General features: G+C 41.8%; 1 protein-coding gene across 3 annotated transcripts in view; it reads right to left on the bottom strand.

Annotated features, from left to right (window-relative positions):
* The window catches only part of Max (MYC associated factor X), a 28448-nt gene extending 11839 nt beyond the window's left edge, over positions 1-16609 (bottom strand). For 2 of the 3 annotated variants that reach the window (XR_001175101.1, XM_013017100.1), the window contains exons 1-3: positions 16338-16609; positions 15582-15608; positions 7201-7308 (exon numbers count right to left, since the gene is read on the bottom strand). Coding sequence is in view for 2 of the 3 variants with exons in the window: in XM_013017100.1 (XP_012872554.1) it covers positions 7201-7308; positions 15582-15608; positions 16338-16373 (171 nt within the window). In the remaining variant the exon portion in view is untranslated. The remainder of the gene's footprint in view (positions 1-7200; positions 7309-15581; positions 15609-16337) is intronic. The other variant, XM_013017109.1, reaches the window with a different exon arrangement.
* Between the last annotated feature and the right edge of the window lie 711 nt (positions 16610-17320).

Raw genomic sequence — 17320 nt, 5'->3', positions numbered from 1 at the left:
TTAGGAAGGGTCGGAGAAACAGGAAATAAGGGCTAGAACAGGGAGCCCCCTGTCCCCAGCAGTCTTTTCAATATCATTAGGGCATGGAGTTGGACCTTGAGGAAATATATCAGATAAGATAGTGACATCTCTGGGCAAAGAGATGGCTGCCCAACTGCGCAAATGAGGTGCCTTAGAGAACACTGAATAATGTCCGTCCTTTATTGGATGGTCAATAAAATGCCCTTGGAGGTTGAAAGCACAAGTTTTTAAAGAATTTAATAGGACTGGAGGTGAGGCTCAAGTGGCATAATGCCAGCTAGGAACAAGAACAAGAAAGCTTAAGCAACAACAACAAACAAACAAAAGATCAAGAAATATAAGCAAGCTCAAGGCCCTAACTAAATTCAAACCCCAGTACCAGGAAAAAAAAAAAAGAAAGAAAATAATAAATTTACAGTCAGTGAGCCTGGACTTAAGGAAGAATAAGGCAACAATTTAAGATTTAGAAAATTTAAGCAGACAACAATCACCTAAATCGGAGTTTGGTTTAATGAATAATGAGGTAAAATGGGTAGTGTTATGGTGTATATGTATACTTCATTTTAAAAGACATAGCTCCAGCAGCCAGTCATGATGTAGACACATGTGGATTAATAAATAACTGCCTGCTTTAAAAGCATCCACAGGAACATAAACCTATGTTGTAGCCAGGGCACTTCTCTCCTCAGCTTAATAAATCTCTATTTTCCCCCTTACTATGTGTCAGGCAGTGAAGGAAGAAAATGACCTTATGTGACAGGCTCTCTGCTTTCATGTTACTTGTTATGGGCCATGTGGGTACCCATCATCAAAGAATCACAAGCATAGGTAGGAATACACTAGGTTAAACACTATGAGCATACTTAACCTTAAGCATCATCACATTGCCTGGCACAAGGGAACTATTTGGTTTCAGTATCTACCTGACTAGTTAAGGGAATCACACTTCAAGGAAAACAAAACTGAGATTAGCTCAGTGTTTTAGACTTCCTTGTTCATGCATTATTGTTCACTGTTGGCCGAATCCTCTTTCTGAAAGAGACCCTCAAGAGTAGACACCTACTCTATTAAGCCTTAAAACCTCTACAGCAGTCACTGGGCTCTCAATTGCACAGATGAGCACAGAAAGATGGTCGCTGTTGTCAATTTTAAAGGGCCGAGCAAGCCATTGTTCCTCAGTTCTTTCCATCCACAATCATGGAAAGATAACCTGCCACATGCCAGGAGGTCTGTAATGGAAACGGACAGGAGTAATGCCCTCGTATCTTCACACCAAAATCAAGAAATTGTGAACCAAATAGTGTCCAGGAAAGTACAGTATGGAATGTTTAACTTAAAATAAATTCACATAAATACATAATATATAAAATAATATATTTATATATATAGGTAAGCCTAATGCCAGTGACTCACACCTGTAATCCTAGCTACTCAGGAGGCTGAGATCTGGGGATCTGGGTTCAAAGCCAGGCAGGGCAGGAAAGTCGTGAGACTCTAATCTCCAATAAACCACTCAGAAAACCAGAAGTGGCGCTGTAGCTCCAGTGGTAGAGCACTAGCCTTGAGCCTAAGAGCTGAGGGACAACGCCCAGTCCCAGAGTTCAAGCCCCACAAATGACAAAAATAAACAAATAAATAATAAATACATAAACAGAATTTACATAAATTTTAAATTAAAAATTGCATTTTTAAACTTCTATTGAGGTTATATTCTTTTCCACATAGCTCTATTCAGAAGGAAATACAGAGCTTAGCTGGGGACAGCTCTCTCTCCACACACACACACACACACACACACACACACACACGCGCACACACACACACGAAAACAAACATTTAGGGAGAGACTTTAAAGATGATAAATTACTATAAACTGGGGTATGTATCTGCTAAAGGCAATGGTGAAAGTAACTTTCTATTACTAATATTAAACCATGATAAAGGAACAAGATTGGATACAATCATTTTCTTCTCTTTTTGGTCGGTCGTGGGGCTTGAAGGAGCTTGAACTCAGAGCCTGGGTGCTGTCCCTCAGCTTTTCAGCTCAAGGCCAATGCTCCACAGCTTGAGCCACAGTGGTTTTCTAGTGGTTTACTGGAGATAAGAGTCTCATGGAGGGCTGGGAAGTTGGCTCAGTGGTAGAGCGCTTGCCTTGCATGCCTGAGGCCCTGGGTTCTATTCCTCAGCACCACATAAGCAAAAAAGAAAAAAGCCGGAAGTGGCGCTGTGGCTCAAGTGGTAGAGCACTAGCCTTGAGCTGAAGAGCTAAGGGACAGTGCCCAGGCCCAAAGTTCAGGCCCCACGACTGGACCCCCAAAAAAAAGAGTCTCATGGACTTTCCTGCCCTGGCTGGCTTCGAACCGCGATCCTCAGATCTCAGCCTCCTGAATAGCTAGCATTACAGGCGTAAGCCACCGGCGCCCGGCCTTCATTTTGTCTTCTGTACTTCAACTATAGGGTGGAAAGCAGTATTCCACTTCTATGTAAAGGAAGACAGGCTGGCCACTAGGTCTTAACCTCCACATAAACATGGTGCCAGTAAACCACTGAGCTTCACAGCACCCAAAGGAACTCCTTAAAACAAAGAATAACTTCCACTCAAGAAAAGTACCACTTCCCTATTTTTCAAAGATGAGACCAAGCCAGGCATGGTTGCCCATTCGTGTAATCTCAGCACTCAGGAGACTGAGGCCTGGCTGTAAGTTAGAAGCCAACCTGTGCTACACAGTAAGCTCCTGACTTAAAAACAAAACACCAACCGAGCCAGACATTACTGGCTCCTGCCTAATAATCTTCAGAAGGCTGAGATCTAAAGACTGCAATTTGAACCCAGCCAAGGAAGACAAACTTCGAAGGCAAAAAACAAGAATTGGAAGTACTGCTCAAGTGGTAGAACACAGTTACTGGGGAAGGGGGGAATTGAGTAAAAGCCTTAAGTTCAAGCCCAAATAATACTGGAAACAAGAAAAACAAAAAAAGAGAAAAGAGAGGGACCACAATTCATCTTACTTAACTCTGTTTCTCTAGTTGATTGGCTAATAGTTTCTAATTCTATCCCATCTTTTCCTGTAACACAAATGACTTGAAACAGACCTCAAAAGGAAAATTTAAACGGACCCCCAACTGATTGTAGTTATACATTTCCTGGTGCTGACTACTATGTAGACTCACAAAGAATCCATAGATTTGACATGACTCTTAATTGAACATTTCAATGTAACCTACATATGCCACTTCAGAGAATATTTTTCTAGTAGTTGTGGCAGGACATACTGCCAAGATTACTGGCTCTGAGGGAAAGTCTCAAGACAATGACAACATGTATTCAAATGAGATTTAAACCATCCTTAAATTGTTTACCTTAAGTATGGAAAAGTTGGAATTTGGCACGCCTTGAGTTCTAGCCCATTCTATTACAAAGTCTGTTAAAACCTTGGACTAGGAAGGTGCCTTAGTTGTAGAATGCTTGCCTAGTATGCATGTAGGCCTGGGTTCAATTACTGAGTACCATATGAACAGAAAAAGCCAGAAATGATGCTGTGGCTCAGGTGGTAGTGCTGGCCTTGAGTTCAAGCCCTAGGACTGGCAAAAAAAAAAAAAAAAACAGAACCTTGAGCTTTTTCCTCATCTAACAATGATGATGGCAGGTGCAGCAGCAGTATCAATAGTCTAATACCTCAAAGAGCCTCACATGGATTTAATTTACCTATATGACAGGTATTAAGTTACTTTTTTCTTAAAACGTGAACATTCTACCCCTCACCCCAACACACACACACATATTTGTTGGCAGCAGAAATGCAGAAAACAAAGTATAGAATTTGTATTTCAAACTTCTTTTTCCTGGTCAGGCCTAGTGGTGCCTAGTGGAATAATCCCAGAATCTAGGAGGCTGAGGAAGGAGAACTGAGTTCTAGTCCAGCTTGAGCTATGTAGTGAGACGGCCTAAAAACAAAGAAAAAGGAAACAAGGTACAGTTTAGTAGTACACATCTCTAACCTCAGCACTTGGGAAGTTGAGGCAAGAGGATCCTGAGTTCAAGGCCAGCCTGCTTCATAATGAGAACCTGTCTTAAACAATTAAAAAAAAAAATCTTTTGCTTTCTCTTCTCTCTCTCCCTCCCTCTCTTTCTCAACACAAGTAACCCTTATTCTTGGTTAGGAATGTATTCAATCAGTAGTAATTTCTTTTAAAAATAGTAATTTCTCTTTAAAATAATAAAAGGCTTGGGCATATATGACAAATAATTCAAATGTTAAGTGAAAAGTTACTGGGAAAATAAAGATACTCAAATCAAAGGATCAGAAGACGCTGATCAAAGATTTTCAAGAATCTGAGCTAACCTCTCCAAAACTCACAGTAAAATAGTCATTGCATGCCTATTTACATAATTTCTCCACCTTAATTATTGCAGTCCAAATCAAGACTGAGTCAATTTCCTTTGGTTCAAACATCACATTAAAAAAAAAAAACCTGCAACATTTAGTGAGAAAATCACGTTGAAGACCAAAGGGTTCTGTTAGAGTCACTGTACCTGTGAACTGGCTGGCAGACAAAAAGAATAATAAAGGTCATGATCTTTCTATAGGAAGAGGCTAGATTGAACCAAAACTAATAGCACACAGAACACAATTCTGCAACTTGAGTGGCATCCAGTAAAGTTGGCTATACGAAGTCTAGTTCCCCTATAAAGCACCTACTACCATAATCTCAGCTGCTGGCCACTTTGGTCTCTCAGTTTCCCTACTGGCCCAGGAGTTCTCCCCAGATTCTGCCTTAGGGCTTCTATTCTAGGCCTTCCTTCTGCCTAGAATGCTCAAAATGAATGGTTCTTTCCTTCACTTACTTCAGATCTACTCAAAGGCCATTGTGCTAGTGAGATTTGTCTGCCCTAATTACAAGCCTTTATATTCCCAGTTTAATTTTCTTCCATAGCACTTACCTGACATAGTATTTGTAGTATAATGATCACTTCACTTTCTACCATTTTGTCATTAGCAAGATGGCTTGTTTTACTGCTGTATTCCTAATATCTAGGACAGTATCTGGCATATTGTAGAGCCTCAGTAGTACTGCTGAATGGAGTGAGTAGATGTCACACAAATGATCTACTATTCCATTTGTAAGGCTTCCAAATTCAAAATTTCAATTTCCTTTAAGAAACAGGATGTAGGATAAGGAGATTATGAGGACTTAAGAAGGCTATGGCAATGTAAAACAGTATCTGTGGTCTATGACTCCTTCAGAGTGTTCAAAAATTGAATGCCTGAGTCACCTGACTGCTTGTTATAAATATAGTATCCCCAAGTCTAGAAAGTGGATTTGATGATTTCTCTGTGAGTGGTCCACAGCCCACCCTATGAGAAAGAAGTACTTAGGACCCCTCCTGGTTAAATGTAAGGTGTTGTCTACATAGCTCATTAAAATGATGCTATGGGTAAGCACTCTCTTATCAACAGTGCATAAATGCAGAAGATAATCCTTTGCACATACAAATGTTTGACAAAAGGGTGGGTCTCTCTGTCATAAAGATGTCCTGTTGTATCCAGGAATGTTGTTATTCCAGGTAAGTACCTTGGTTCAAGACCATTCAAGAAGGTCCCTACTCAGTAAGCTTAACCTATGGCAGATTCTGGTTTTGCAACACTAGGTATCCACATGGCCTGTTTTGTTTTTCATAAAAGTCAGATCTACCCCACCTTTAATGAAGTATAAAGCACATGATTTGTCATAATACAAAACATAATGAATCATAATGGTTCCAAATCTGATCTCTAATAATATAAGAGAACTCAGGACTCCTACCACAGACCTAAATCAGGAAAGTCAATCAAAAGTACAGAACAAAGGTTGTTTTTAATCAAGTGGTTGTTTCTTTTTCTTTCTGTGGTGCTAAGGATCACCCACAGGGCCGTGCACATGCTAAGCAAACATTTTACTTCTGAGCTATACACTTCTAGCCCCAAATAGCCAATTCCTTGGACACTGGATCCTGACTCAGGAAAAAACTGAGGTCTTTTTTCCAGTTTGCCACTTACTCTACAGAAGGGCTGCAGAGAGCGGCTAGCTACACATTGTGTCAAGATGGAATTAACTGTGCAAACAGATGTTTTCTCCAAATTCCAAGGAGTGACCCTAACCCATAGGCTTTTGCTCAAAGCTTCTGTTTTTCAAATGAAGAAACAGCTGGTGCCCACCCCTCCAGGGAAAATGATAGCTTCTGAAGGGGGCGCCCCCAGTGTGGGATGGGAGTGAGGAAGTAACTATTTTTCCTTCTATAAAAACACAGATAAATGAACATATCTTTTTATTCAAGTCTTTTGTTCCAAAACTTAAAATACGCTCTCTACAGACCTTGGAAAGAACAGCTGGAAAAAAAATCACTGTTGCCCAGGCAGGTTCACAGACATGCCTGGAAGCACACTTGCAGCTAAGTACTATTCTTGAATTACATGAAAGAAATTCCCATGGAGGTCTAGGGAGCCAATACTGTGAATCTTTTTTTCCTTTGTGATACCCTAAGGTTTGAACCTAGGGCCTCCTGCTTATAGGCCAGACATTCTACCTCTTAAGCCAGGCTCATAAGCCCCAATTCCCTTTTTTTCTTTTCTGTTTTCTGTTATTGGAGCTTGAACTCAGGGGCCGAAGCTCTTTGGCTTATTTTCAGCTGATGCGCTACCACTTGAGCCATACCTTCAGCCTGGCTTTTTGTTGGTTAATTGGACATGGAATCTCAGACTTTTCTGCCCAGGATGGATCTGCACTACAGACCTCCAGGTCTGAGCCTTCTAAGTAGCTCAGATTATAGGCACTGCAACAAGCAGGTGTCATCTTCAGTGTGATTCTAAACTACTTATCAGGCCAGCTTTGTGTTACAGACTATACTTATGATAATGATAATTTCCTGAATGAATCATTACATATTATCTCTAACTTTGAAAGACCACTCTTACTGATAACTTACAAACAGCTCCATTACAACTTACATATCTTTTTGCTAAGAACAAGAGCAAATAATGTGTAATGATTTTTCAAATAATGAAAAAATAAGGGAGTCATAGCACTTAAATATCCCTAACTATATTTATTTCCATATTTATTTTTATATTTATTTATTGCCCTGCTATTATTACAAGTTTCAAGCTAGTGTTGGTCAATCAGCTTTCTCAAAAAACTCACCTTCTCTCCTTGGAGTGATGGGACAGAGTCCCGCAAACTGTGAAAGCTGTCTTTGATATGGTCCCTACGTTTTCGTTCCAGTGCATTATGATGAGCTCGTTTGTCAGCCTACAAGAATGGGAAAAAGAGCACATTAGAAATGTCACTCCTTATATACCTTATATTTGGTACGAGGTAGATGGGGGTACAGCCTGGAAGTATATGGTGTCAGCGCTGTCCCTGGTGAGTGTACTAGGAAGATTTGTCAAGCGAGGTAGACAGTTAGGAGTCTCCAGAATTAGGCTGCTAAAGGGGAGAAAGGGGTGAGCAAGGCTTGCGACAGACAGGAACATCCAAAGTAGCTCGATGCATCCAGCTCATGCATAAGTAAAATCATCGTTATTCATGGGGACAAAGTACGACTCTCCTCCAACAGTGTCTCCCAATTTATACGGCAGATACCCACAAGTCCATGTTTGGGAAGTGACTAAAGAAAGCTCCAGTGGGCCCTTTTCTAACATGGGCGCACCCCACTCCAAGACTGAGGGGAATGTTCAGGGAACAGTTGAGGCACTGGTATAGTGCTTCGCTCCAAATGAAACCCAGAGGTTCAGCTATGGTTTCTCACTTGCTTAAAGATACCAGTATAAGCTCATTAAAGCAAACAGAAAACCTCTAGAAAACCCCAAAACACAAAACCCTCTTGAATCTGAAATCCTCACAGAGCTGCTGGAGATGTCAATTGCATTCAGGCTTCTTTTTGAAAGCAAATCCAAGGCACGATCTGTTAAAGGCTTCCCATCACAAGAGCAAGACAGAAGGGCAGTTCTTAGACAGCAGGTCTTCTATAAACACACACTGAGTAAATTCCCTAAGGCACATGTACCAGGTCAGGCTAATTTGGCAGTTTTTAAAATACCTAGCCAATCTTTAACTTGTTCTGTCTGGAGTCACAAAGAACAATGAGCTGGACAAAGACTGTCAATAAGTCAAAAGGGTAAAGGTAGCCAGGGACAAGTCCCCTCATAACAACAATGGTGCCTCTCAAAGGACTCCAAGCACTTTATTCAAAGCAAGAGCTTTACCACACCTATACTCTAGGAATTACAGAAAATCTTCTTTAGGAATCTACTTTGACTATTCCATATTGCACTGAGCTAGTCATATCCATAAAGTGAAGTAGCTTTAATCTACCAAGAAAGTGCCATGAATTTTAAAAATGAAGCAACAAGAGTAAATAACTTGGCTGAGTACAAGAACAATGCCACCACCAACAAATGCACGTACTAGACAAGATGTACACACAAACATTCATGAAGAATTGTAAGAATGAAAGGATATGAAATTCTATTATTTAATTTAAAAAGTTTAAGCCTGGAATGTAGTGCATGCCTGTAGGCTGAAGCAGGAGGACAGCCTGGGTTATATGGTAAGACCCTATATCAAAGAAAAAAAAATGTCTAAGTCACTCCAGATGAAAGAAGAGTCAGAAACAGCTGTGGTCATCTCATCCACAGCTCTGTTGAATGGACATGTGGTTCCCATCATGGAGAAGGTAAGAGCAGTCTAAAGCTGTCCCATGTGAAGTCTGAGTTCACTGTCAAGTGAGTATTTTACCAACTATAGTGATACATTAAATCAAATCATACAAGGAATCTAATGGGACAATCAAATTTGGAGTATCAGAGAACCTGAAGCTAGAGGTAGGTACTCCACATCATATAACACTATAGCAAAAAAACAAAACTTCTAATATGAGTAAAAAATAGTTTGAAGGAATTAAACACATTTAAGGCCTAGTGCTACTCTAACTTATTGCTCCCTCTAGTTATATAATACAAAGGTAAATTAGGCTACGAATATGCCTAAAGAGCTAAGAAGGTGGAGGAGAGCTGACATTTGGCATTTACTGCCTCTACTGTGTTTGCTATATACTTTCCAAGATGGTCCATTTACATGCAAATTAATTGCCAAGCTTTGGTCTCCCACATCAGCCTAAGACAAACTAGTCTACTAAATCACCCTGATTCCTGGCCTTCCTCCCAGCTTAAGAGCTATGAACAGAAGCAATGATACCAGTTATCCACAATCCATCCTGAGGATACAAATAAAAATTCTGTTTTCTTTCTGGGAGAGCCCTGCAGCTCTCAAACATTTACAATAAAGTTGGATTTAGTTTCACATAGGCCAGAGGTGTGGAGTTATATATAATCTAATACCAAAATCATCCCCACAATGAACTACCCCTCTCCCATTCCCTGAGCACTGAAAGGACTCAAATGGACAAGTCTTTTGGTTAGAAGATTGTAAGTGAACTTGGCCGGGGACCATAGCCAAAATCTTGGCTTCTCATTTGGGGAGGCAGCCAAGTTTAAAAAGTTGGCTCAACAAGGAAAGACAGCAGTCCACTGCCTGGTAGAGAGCCTGAGCTTGGGACTGTTGTTCTCAAACTTGTGTATGGAATTTCTGTGATGATTCCAGGCTCAGTTTAACTAGCAGAAGAGGGGAATCTTAGAACAGTCCTTCCTGCCTTGTCTATGTCTATCCTGAGCTGTAATGTCTAATCAGAATCAATATTAAATCTTTCCATCAATGGCAAATAAGCCTCTTCCCCAAGCCCATTTTACAAGAGCCAAGTTAAAAAAAAATATAGAATATGCCTAATTATACTGGAAAGCACACATGAAAAACTGAAAAACCTTTACACAGGCTGAGAATTCTCAAGAGATATTTCTAAACCAGCAATCCATGCAGCCTGATACCCATCACCACATACAGCCAGTTGGCAGACTTACTCTCAATGCTTTGCTAACTGTCTTTTGCTGGTAACCCTGTTCCAAAAGGAAAGAGTTCAGAGTTAAGAAAGAAAAACTGGGTGAAGACTCAGTGTGAGGTACTGGAGTTCTTCCCACAAACTCACAACTGATTTTTTTTTTTTAATATAAAGGGCTAAACAATTATGTTGAGCAAGCAAAATTCAACTCAGAGGTTGGAGATTTCTCTCCCCTGTGCTGAGGTATTCTAACAATGAAAACTCACTCTTAGAGAATTGATCAAACACAATTCTAGGTGATAACCTGCTCTTGTATAGCAGATCCCCCAAATACTTGCTCTACCCATGCTCTAGGAGCAAGCAGTTGCTAGCTCTGCTAGTTCTTTAACACTGGATTTAGTTTCTGCCAGAAAGCCTTTCCGTTAGCACATCCTAGACCCAACAGAAATACTAAGGGGCTACCAGAGAGTGGCCCACAGATGTTCAACAGGAACTACAGCACAAAATCGCTTCCAGCTTTTGGTGGATTACGAATGCCAAGGTTTTTTACTTAGCCTCTTAGTTTTATTTCCACCAAACTTTCCATACTGTCAGCCAGAATAAAAATCTTCACCTACAATTTGTCCCTCTCTGACATTAACAAAACACATGTACCTTAAGTGTAGTTAAATGTTGTAAGAAAACATTTTATTGGCCAATAAGTTGTTAAACTGGCAGGTCACTGAAGTTAATCTGTTCTGAATTATGGGAAATCTCTTAAAATGATTTCAACTTAATGCCAAGAATGCATGTTGGTTCAAGAAATTGTACCAGTCCACACTCTTCTTACACTTTTAGGAAAATAATATGGAGTAGCAAATGCTTTGTTATTCAAGGATACAGAAAGTTTTCCAGTACAATATAATTTGTTGCAAGCTACTGACACCTAACCACTCTAATAAGGGGAATCTTCTCAATGCCAACATAGAAAACCCTTAGTGTATAGAGAATCTATGCAATGTACTAAATATTTACTGCCTTTAAGAAATGTAAATAAAGATGAGACAACACTGGTGACTCATTCTTGTAATCTGAGCTACTCAGGAGACTGAAATCTGAGGATCAAGGTTCAAAGCCAGCCCAGCAGGAAAGTCCATGAGACTTAATCCCAATTAACCACCAAAACCCAGAAACAGAGCTATGGCAAACATGGTAGTGTTCCAGTTTTGAGTAAAAACAACTACTACTACTAAAGGACAGCACATAGGCCCTGAGTTCAAACTCCCTTCCCCCATAATGTAACATACATTCATAACTAAATAAATTTAAAAAGCCAGGAGCCAGTAGCTCATGCTTGTAATCCTAGCTACAATTCAAAGCCAGCCCTGGCAGTAAAGTCTGTGAGACTCTTATCTCCCATTAATCATAGAAAAAGCCAGAAGTAGTGCTATGGTTCAAGTGGTAGAGTATTAGCCTTGAGCAAAAGTTCCCCAGGGATAGTGCCCAGGCCCAGAGTTCAAGCCCCAGGATTAGCAAAAATAAAATAAATAAAAATTTAAAAATTAAAGCTATTTTTATTAAAGACTAAAAACATCAAAAAAATAAAGCTTCCAAATTCTTACTCAAAAATATCTATATTCTGGTGGATAAAACAGATAAAATGGAATTTCTTAGCAACTTAAAATTCTCATTTTAACTGATATGAATTGAGTATTTGAAATGAGATAAGTCCACCAAGTTTCGAATAGGAAAACAGTCATTTCAGTTTCCCAACACTTATTCTGCCAGAAGCCCATTGCCTGGTATACACTCCTGTGATCTAATAATAAACGTACTTATTTTCCAGGCTCTTCCCACCTTTTGGTGTCTAAACCAAAATAGGAAGATAGTACTACCTACACACCTAGCATCATGCTTCAGCCATTTAGGAGTAAGGATGCCTTGGGTCAGAATATCTCAACTGAAAGTCACATTGGATTTATAAGTTTTCACCATTTCTGGCATCTTGATTCTTGAAGCTCAGAGTGGTAGAGTGCTAGCCTTGAACAAAAAGAGTTCCCAGGCCCGGAGTTCAAGCCCCATGACCAACCAAACAAAACAAAAAAAAAAACACCTTTATTCTAAACACAAGCACATTCAGAATTCATATTATCACTGTCAGCACGAAGCAGACACAAAGTACAAGCACTGTGCAGCACTTCTGCTGTGCAACTGATTCTGTTGCAGGTAAGAGACAACCCTTCTGAATACACTGCAAATCCTAAAGAAACAAAGAGCTGCAAAGTTAAAAATATGCCAGAACAGCACCAGAAGCAGACTTGTATAAATCTATTTAAAACTCCTAATGGCTATGCTACACAACTGTAACACACGTTTAGCTGCCATGGGATAGACAATACACTGGAAAAGGTCTCTGGCTTCCTAACCAGCTCACATTCTATATTTCTGGCATACTTTCACTCTTTTCCTAAGAAACGTACCAAACTAAAACAAAGCAAAAGGAACTCCTTGTATAAAATGAAAATAGACCTATTACAAAAATTTATCTTTAAAATGCAACTTTTCACTCTCAAAACTAAGACAATATCAGTGGAATTATGTGATTTATCAAATTTGGGGCTACTTCTTTTTTAAAATAAAACTTAGTAGCCACTGAAAAGTTGTTTTCCCATTTGTATTGAGGCACACAAACATAGTCGTGAAATCAGTTTCACTTTCTGTTACAGTCAGCCTTACTTCCTAATTTAATTCTGTTCTTGCTGAGTATCCTCATTTTTCATATAGTAAGGCTAACATGGTATAGTGGTATTGTAAAACATACATGTTAGTATCAGAACTCACAGAACACTTTCCAATAACTTTCAAAGTTCTTCTGTAGTCCTAAATATTTTATGATTCAAAACCCACATCTTTTCCCGTGTTTTTTTCCAGAGCAAAAAAAAACGTAAAAATAGTTTCCTTGTAAACTTTTAAAAGTATATTTATTTTATACTAAATTTCAGGAAATAAACAAATGTATTTGTAAAGGGGAAAAATATGAAATCATTTTTACCCTCGCTATCCACATTAGTTGTATTTGTATATAACATTTGTCTATACACATCTGCTTTTTCTCTCTGCTATGGTGTTCACTTGTGCCTGATAAAAACTTAGGTTTCAACAAGTTGGTGTGCAAATTAAAAACAAAGGCTTTAGAGGACTAGACTTCAATCTCCTGCACCAAGAAACAAAAACAAAGGGTCCAACCTACTTTCATTGTCTGTTTCCCACAAATCAAAAGGAGAAAAAAAAACCTAATACCTTAACAGCAAACTATAAACATCTAAATAAAACATGGAGATTAGTATTCTAGGAGAGTGGACAGATTTAAAAAACTTAGTCAACAAATATACAAAAACATCAATGTAGATAAATGTTTTGAAAAGCAAAAAGCATTCAAGAACTGTGAGCCAAAATTTCACACAAAGGAAAACTTTCCTCTAACTGGAAAGCAATACAATTCCAATTCAAAGGGTAATTCTGCAAAGGAAGCCTTACCAATCTTACCATCCAACCCTGACCACGCCCTGTGGCAGATTTTGTAACTGCAGACTTGGAGGAAACACTATGTTTTAAATAGACTGGGCCACAAACACAAAACTCCAACCAAGTCCACATTATCAAGTAAACATACTATTTAAAAAAAAAGTCTAGGGGTGGTCAAGTGGTAGAGTGCTAAGGCTTTGAATTAAACCTCAGTACCATAAAACAAGAACAAAAACTAACACATAGTCAAATATATTACAAATGTAAGTTTTGGACAACACTTCAAATTATTTTTAGTAACCATTACCCAGTGACAATCTTAAACTATGGGAACAACTGCATCCCTGGGTTTTATGGAGACATCAGATCTCAAATAAATATAAATTGTAATGCCCGTCTTAGACAACCTGCACAATCTCTGATCATGCTAAAATGCAGGTACAACTATAAGAGCTTGCCTTTACATGGCGTTTACTAAAATCTTACACCAGAGGAATCAAAGAGGCACCCTCTTAAGTCTTCATAGACTATTTTAAACAGGTGTGCCACATGCCATTTTTAAAAATAAACCAGAAAAATGAACTAGGTACAGTTCAGTAGTACAGGATTTGCCTAGAATGCTTATGGCCCTAGCTGACCTCAGTACCACAAAAAAAAGAAATTAAATTAGCATTAAAAAAATATAGGCAAGAAGCATGGTTTGAATAGTACAGTGCCTGCTTAGCAACTGTGGTGTCCTCCCCTGCCCGCCAAAATCCAGAAAGGTATCATTTCTTTTAGAATATGAAGATCTAAGGGATGTGGCTCAAGTGACAGAGGATTTGCCCGGCATGCATAATTATGGCCCTGACTTTGATTCCCCACCATCACAATAAATTAAATAAATAAATAAATAGCAGAAACAGAAAGATCTGCTAACAGTGAGCTGTCCCACAATATAACCCACTGGAGAGTTGAAGAGTAGCCACATTTTTGGAAGTGGCATATGTTCCAGTCCTCACCTCTTCCCTCTATCTTATTCCTCACTATCTCAAAGACAAATGAATCTTTGATTCTCACTCTATATATGTCTATGTTCCTCACTGTCAAATATCAGACATTCTCATATACATATTCCTCTTCCTCAGTCTTACTCTGGGCCTATGTTTCCTCTCTAATGCTATATTTTTACTGTCTCAAACTCCAAAAGCATGAGATTACAGTATGTTTCTAAATCCACAGGATCATCTTTTGGAAACCATGTCCAAACCATAAGAAATCATTTTATAGTCAGGTGCTAGTGGCTCAGGCTTGTAATCCTGGCTACTCAGGAGGTTGAGACCTGAGGATCCCAGTTCAAAGCCAGCCCAAAGAAGAGCCTATGAGACTCTTACATCCAATTAACTTGAGCTATGATAGAGTTCTAGCCTTGAGTGATAATTCTAAAGGACAGTCCTAGGCTCTGGTACCAGCACACACAAAGAGGAAATTATTATGACACTATATAGTCATAACTATCAACTTTTCAGCAAAGAGACTGCAATGCCAATTCAATTTTTTGTTGTTTTCTTTCTATCCTGTAGAAATAGATCACAAGAAGCCGTATGTGACACTCTTAGGATTCAACCTTTGGCTCCTCTCTCTATATTTCCTATTTTTGCAATAAAATACTTTGCTTGGCTGGAGTCTATGGGTCTACAGCAGTCACATGACTTGGTTATAGGCGATTATTGCATGTGGTTTCAGGTTCATACAAATATGCAGATATGGTTTAAAACCTACTTGTTCCTAAATAAATCTCTGGCCATTTTGCCCCCAAATAATACCACCATCACTTCAGAACGCCTTCTTTCTCACTTCACATACAGAGGCAGGTGAATCCCTTACCTACAAACTAGAGGAACGATTCACTTCTTTGCATACAGCTTGTCTTACTGACTACTCACTACAATCTACCACCTGAGGATCCAAAATCACGTAATTTGCAACCCGCCCCAACCCCTGAAGACCCCCACCTCACTTTAGCTGTCAACAAGAGAATTTACTATATTATTAAAAGTAACAGAATGATATCGTTTTCTCTCTGACCCCAAAAAGGACTAAAACTGAACGGAAATGAAAATGAAATGGAGAGTAGGAGACGTACCGCAGATTGAAACCTCGGTTGCTCTTCCTGGAATAAGAGAGAGAAAAAAAATAGAAAATATAGGAGTTATTTTTACACTTCACATTCAATAATAAGAAAGAAAATGCCGGCGGCGGAGGAAGCGGTGGGTGGGGAGTCAGCCCGACACCCTCCCTCTCTCTCTCCCCCCACCCCACACCCCCAGCGGGATCCGGTAGCGGGGTAGGGGGGTCCAGGGCGCCGTCCCTCTTTCCGGGATCCGATCCGGGCCAGAGGGAGTCGGGAGCACTGTGCCCTCCCCTCTGGCTCTACTCGGGCATCTGGGCACTCCCAACCCCTCTCCGTCTTCCCTCACCCCCAGGATCCGCATGGGTCATGGGAGGAGTGGGGGGCGGGGGGGAATCGCGGATCCAAGGGGCAAGTCCGGACCGTCGTCCCCTTCCCCAGCACCCGGACAATGGGATCCCTGGCTCAACCCACCCGTATCCCCGGAACCTGAGCCGGGTGAGGTGTGTACAGGAGGCCGCAACACCCTCCTCCGCGGGAGGGGGCGGGGGTCCCAGAGGCCGCGTGTCCACTCCCACCTCCAGCCCCAGGAGGCCGTCCCGGCCCGGAGAGGAGCGAGCCGGGAGCGCGACGCAGCGGGTCCAGGTCCCGGGAGGAAGGGGAAGGAGGCGGCGGCGGCCTCGGCCCCCTCCCGCAGTCGCCCCCCTGAGAGCCCCGGCCGCTGTCCCAGCCTGACAACCCTCAAGGGAAGGAAAAAGCCCCGGGACTCACGTCGCTCTCCACCTCGATGTCATCGTTATCGCTCATTTCCTACGGCCCAGGGAGCGGCCACTGCAGCGACGGCGGGGAGGGGGAGGGCGGGGGGAGGGGAAGTCACCGACAACGAGAAGCCGAGTGCCCCCGCACACACTCTCACTCACTCACGCACTCGCTCCCTCACTCACACCACACACACACACACTCACACTCACACGCACGCACACACACAACACGGGCGAGAACCACCTCCTCACTGCAGCACCGGATCAACGGCGGCACGCACGCCCGATCGGACCCCTGCCACGTGACCGGGCTTCGCCGCGCTAGGGTAGCCGAGACTTGTAGTCCACGATTCTATATTGGGCCACCTGACGTGAACCAGGAAAACTATAAATCCCATAAGGCACTGCACTCCGGGGCCCCTAGCTCGGCTTGTTGACGGAGCATAGGGCGCCTGCGCACCAGTAGGGGGCGGAGAGAAGCGGCGCGATGCCTGCCGGGAGGTGTAGTCCAAAGACCGCGAGTTGTCAGGAGGTTTTCTTCCTGAGGCAGCGGAGAGGCTGCCGGGAAGACAGGACACGTGGAGGGAGCTGAGCTCCTGGAGTTTGCCACTGTCTGGGTTCCAAGCTCCGGGCGCCGGGCCCAAGGGTCTGGGTGGAGGCTCTTGGGGAGAAGCCGGCTGCCTAAAGAACGCTGCCTCTCCTGGTGCGACTGTCTTTACTTTGCCTTCCTGGGGCTCCCGGGGCCGAAATGAGGACGCTCCGGACCGGGGGCCGCGGCGCGACGTGGGTCCCTGGGCTCTGGTGGCTGGCAGTGGCTGGGGTGAGGTAGCGTCGCAGGACCGGGTGGAGGGCCGAGCTCGCGTGGGAGTGTCTGGCTCTGAGTGACCGCTCTGCCCTCCGTGAGGCTCGCACATTCGCAGCCCTGCACGCTCGCCCGTGGAAGAGGCCCCGTCCCGTGTGTGTTTGCAGCTCTCCGGAACTGCAGGTCCCGAG

This window comes from Dipodomys ordii, unplaced genomic scaffold (genome assembly GCF_000151885.1).
Source record: "Dipodomys ordii isolate 6190 unplaced genomic scaffold, Dord_2.0 Scaffold2, whole genome shotgun sequence".
In the NCBI taxonomy this organism is placed as follows: Eukaryota; Metazoa; Chordata; class Mammalia; order Rodentia; family Heteromyidae; genus Dipodomys; species Dipodomys ordii.
This window is presented reverse-complemented; position numbering and strand designations above follow the sequence as displayed.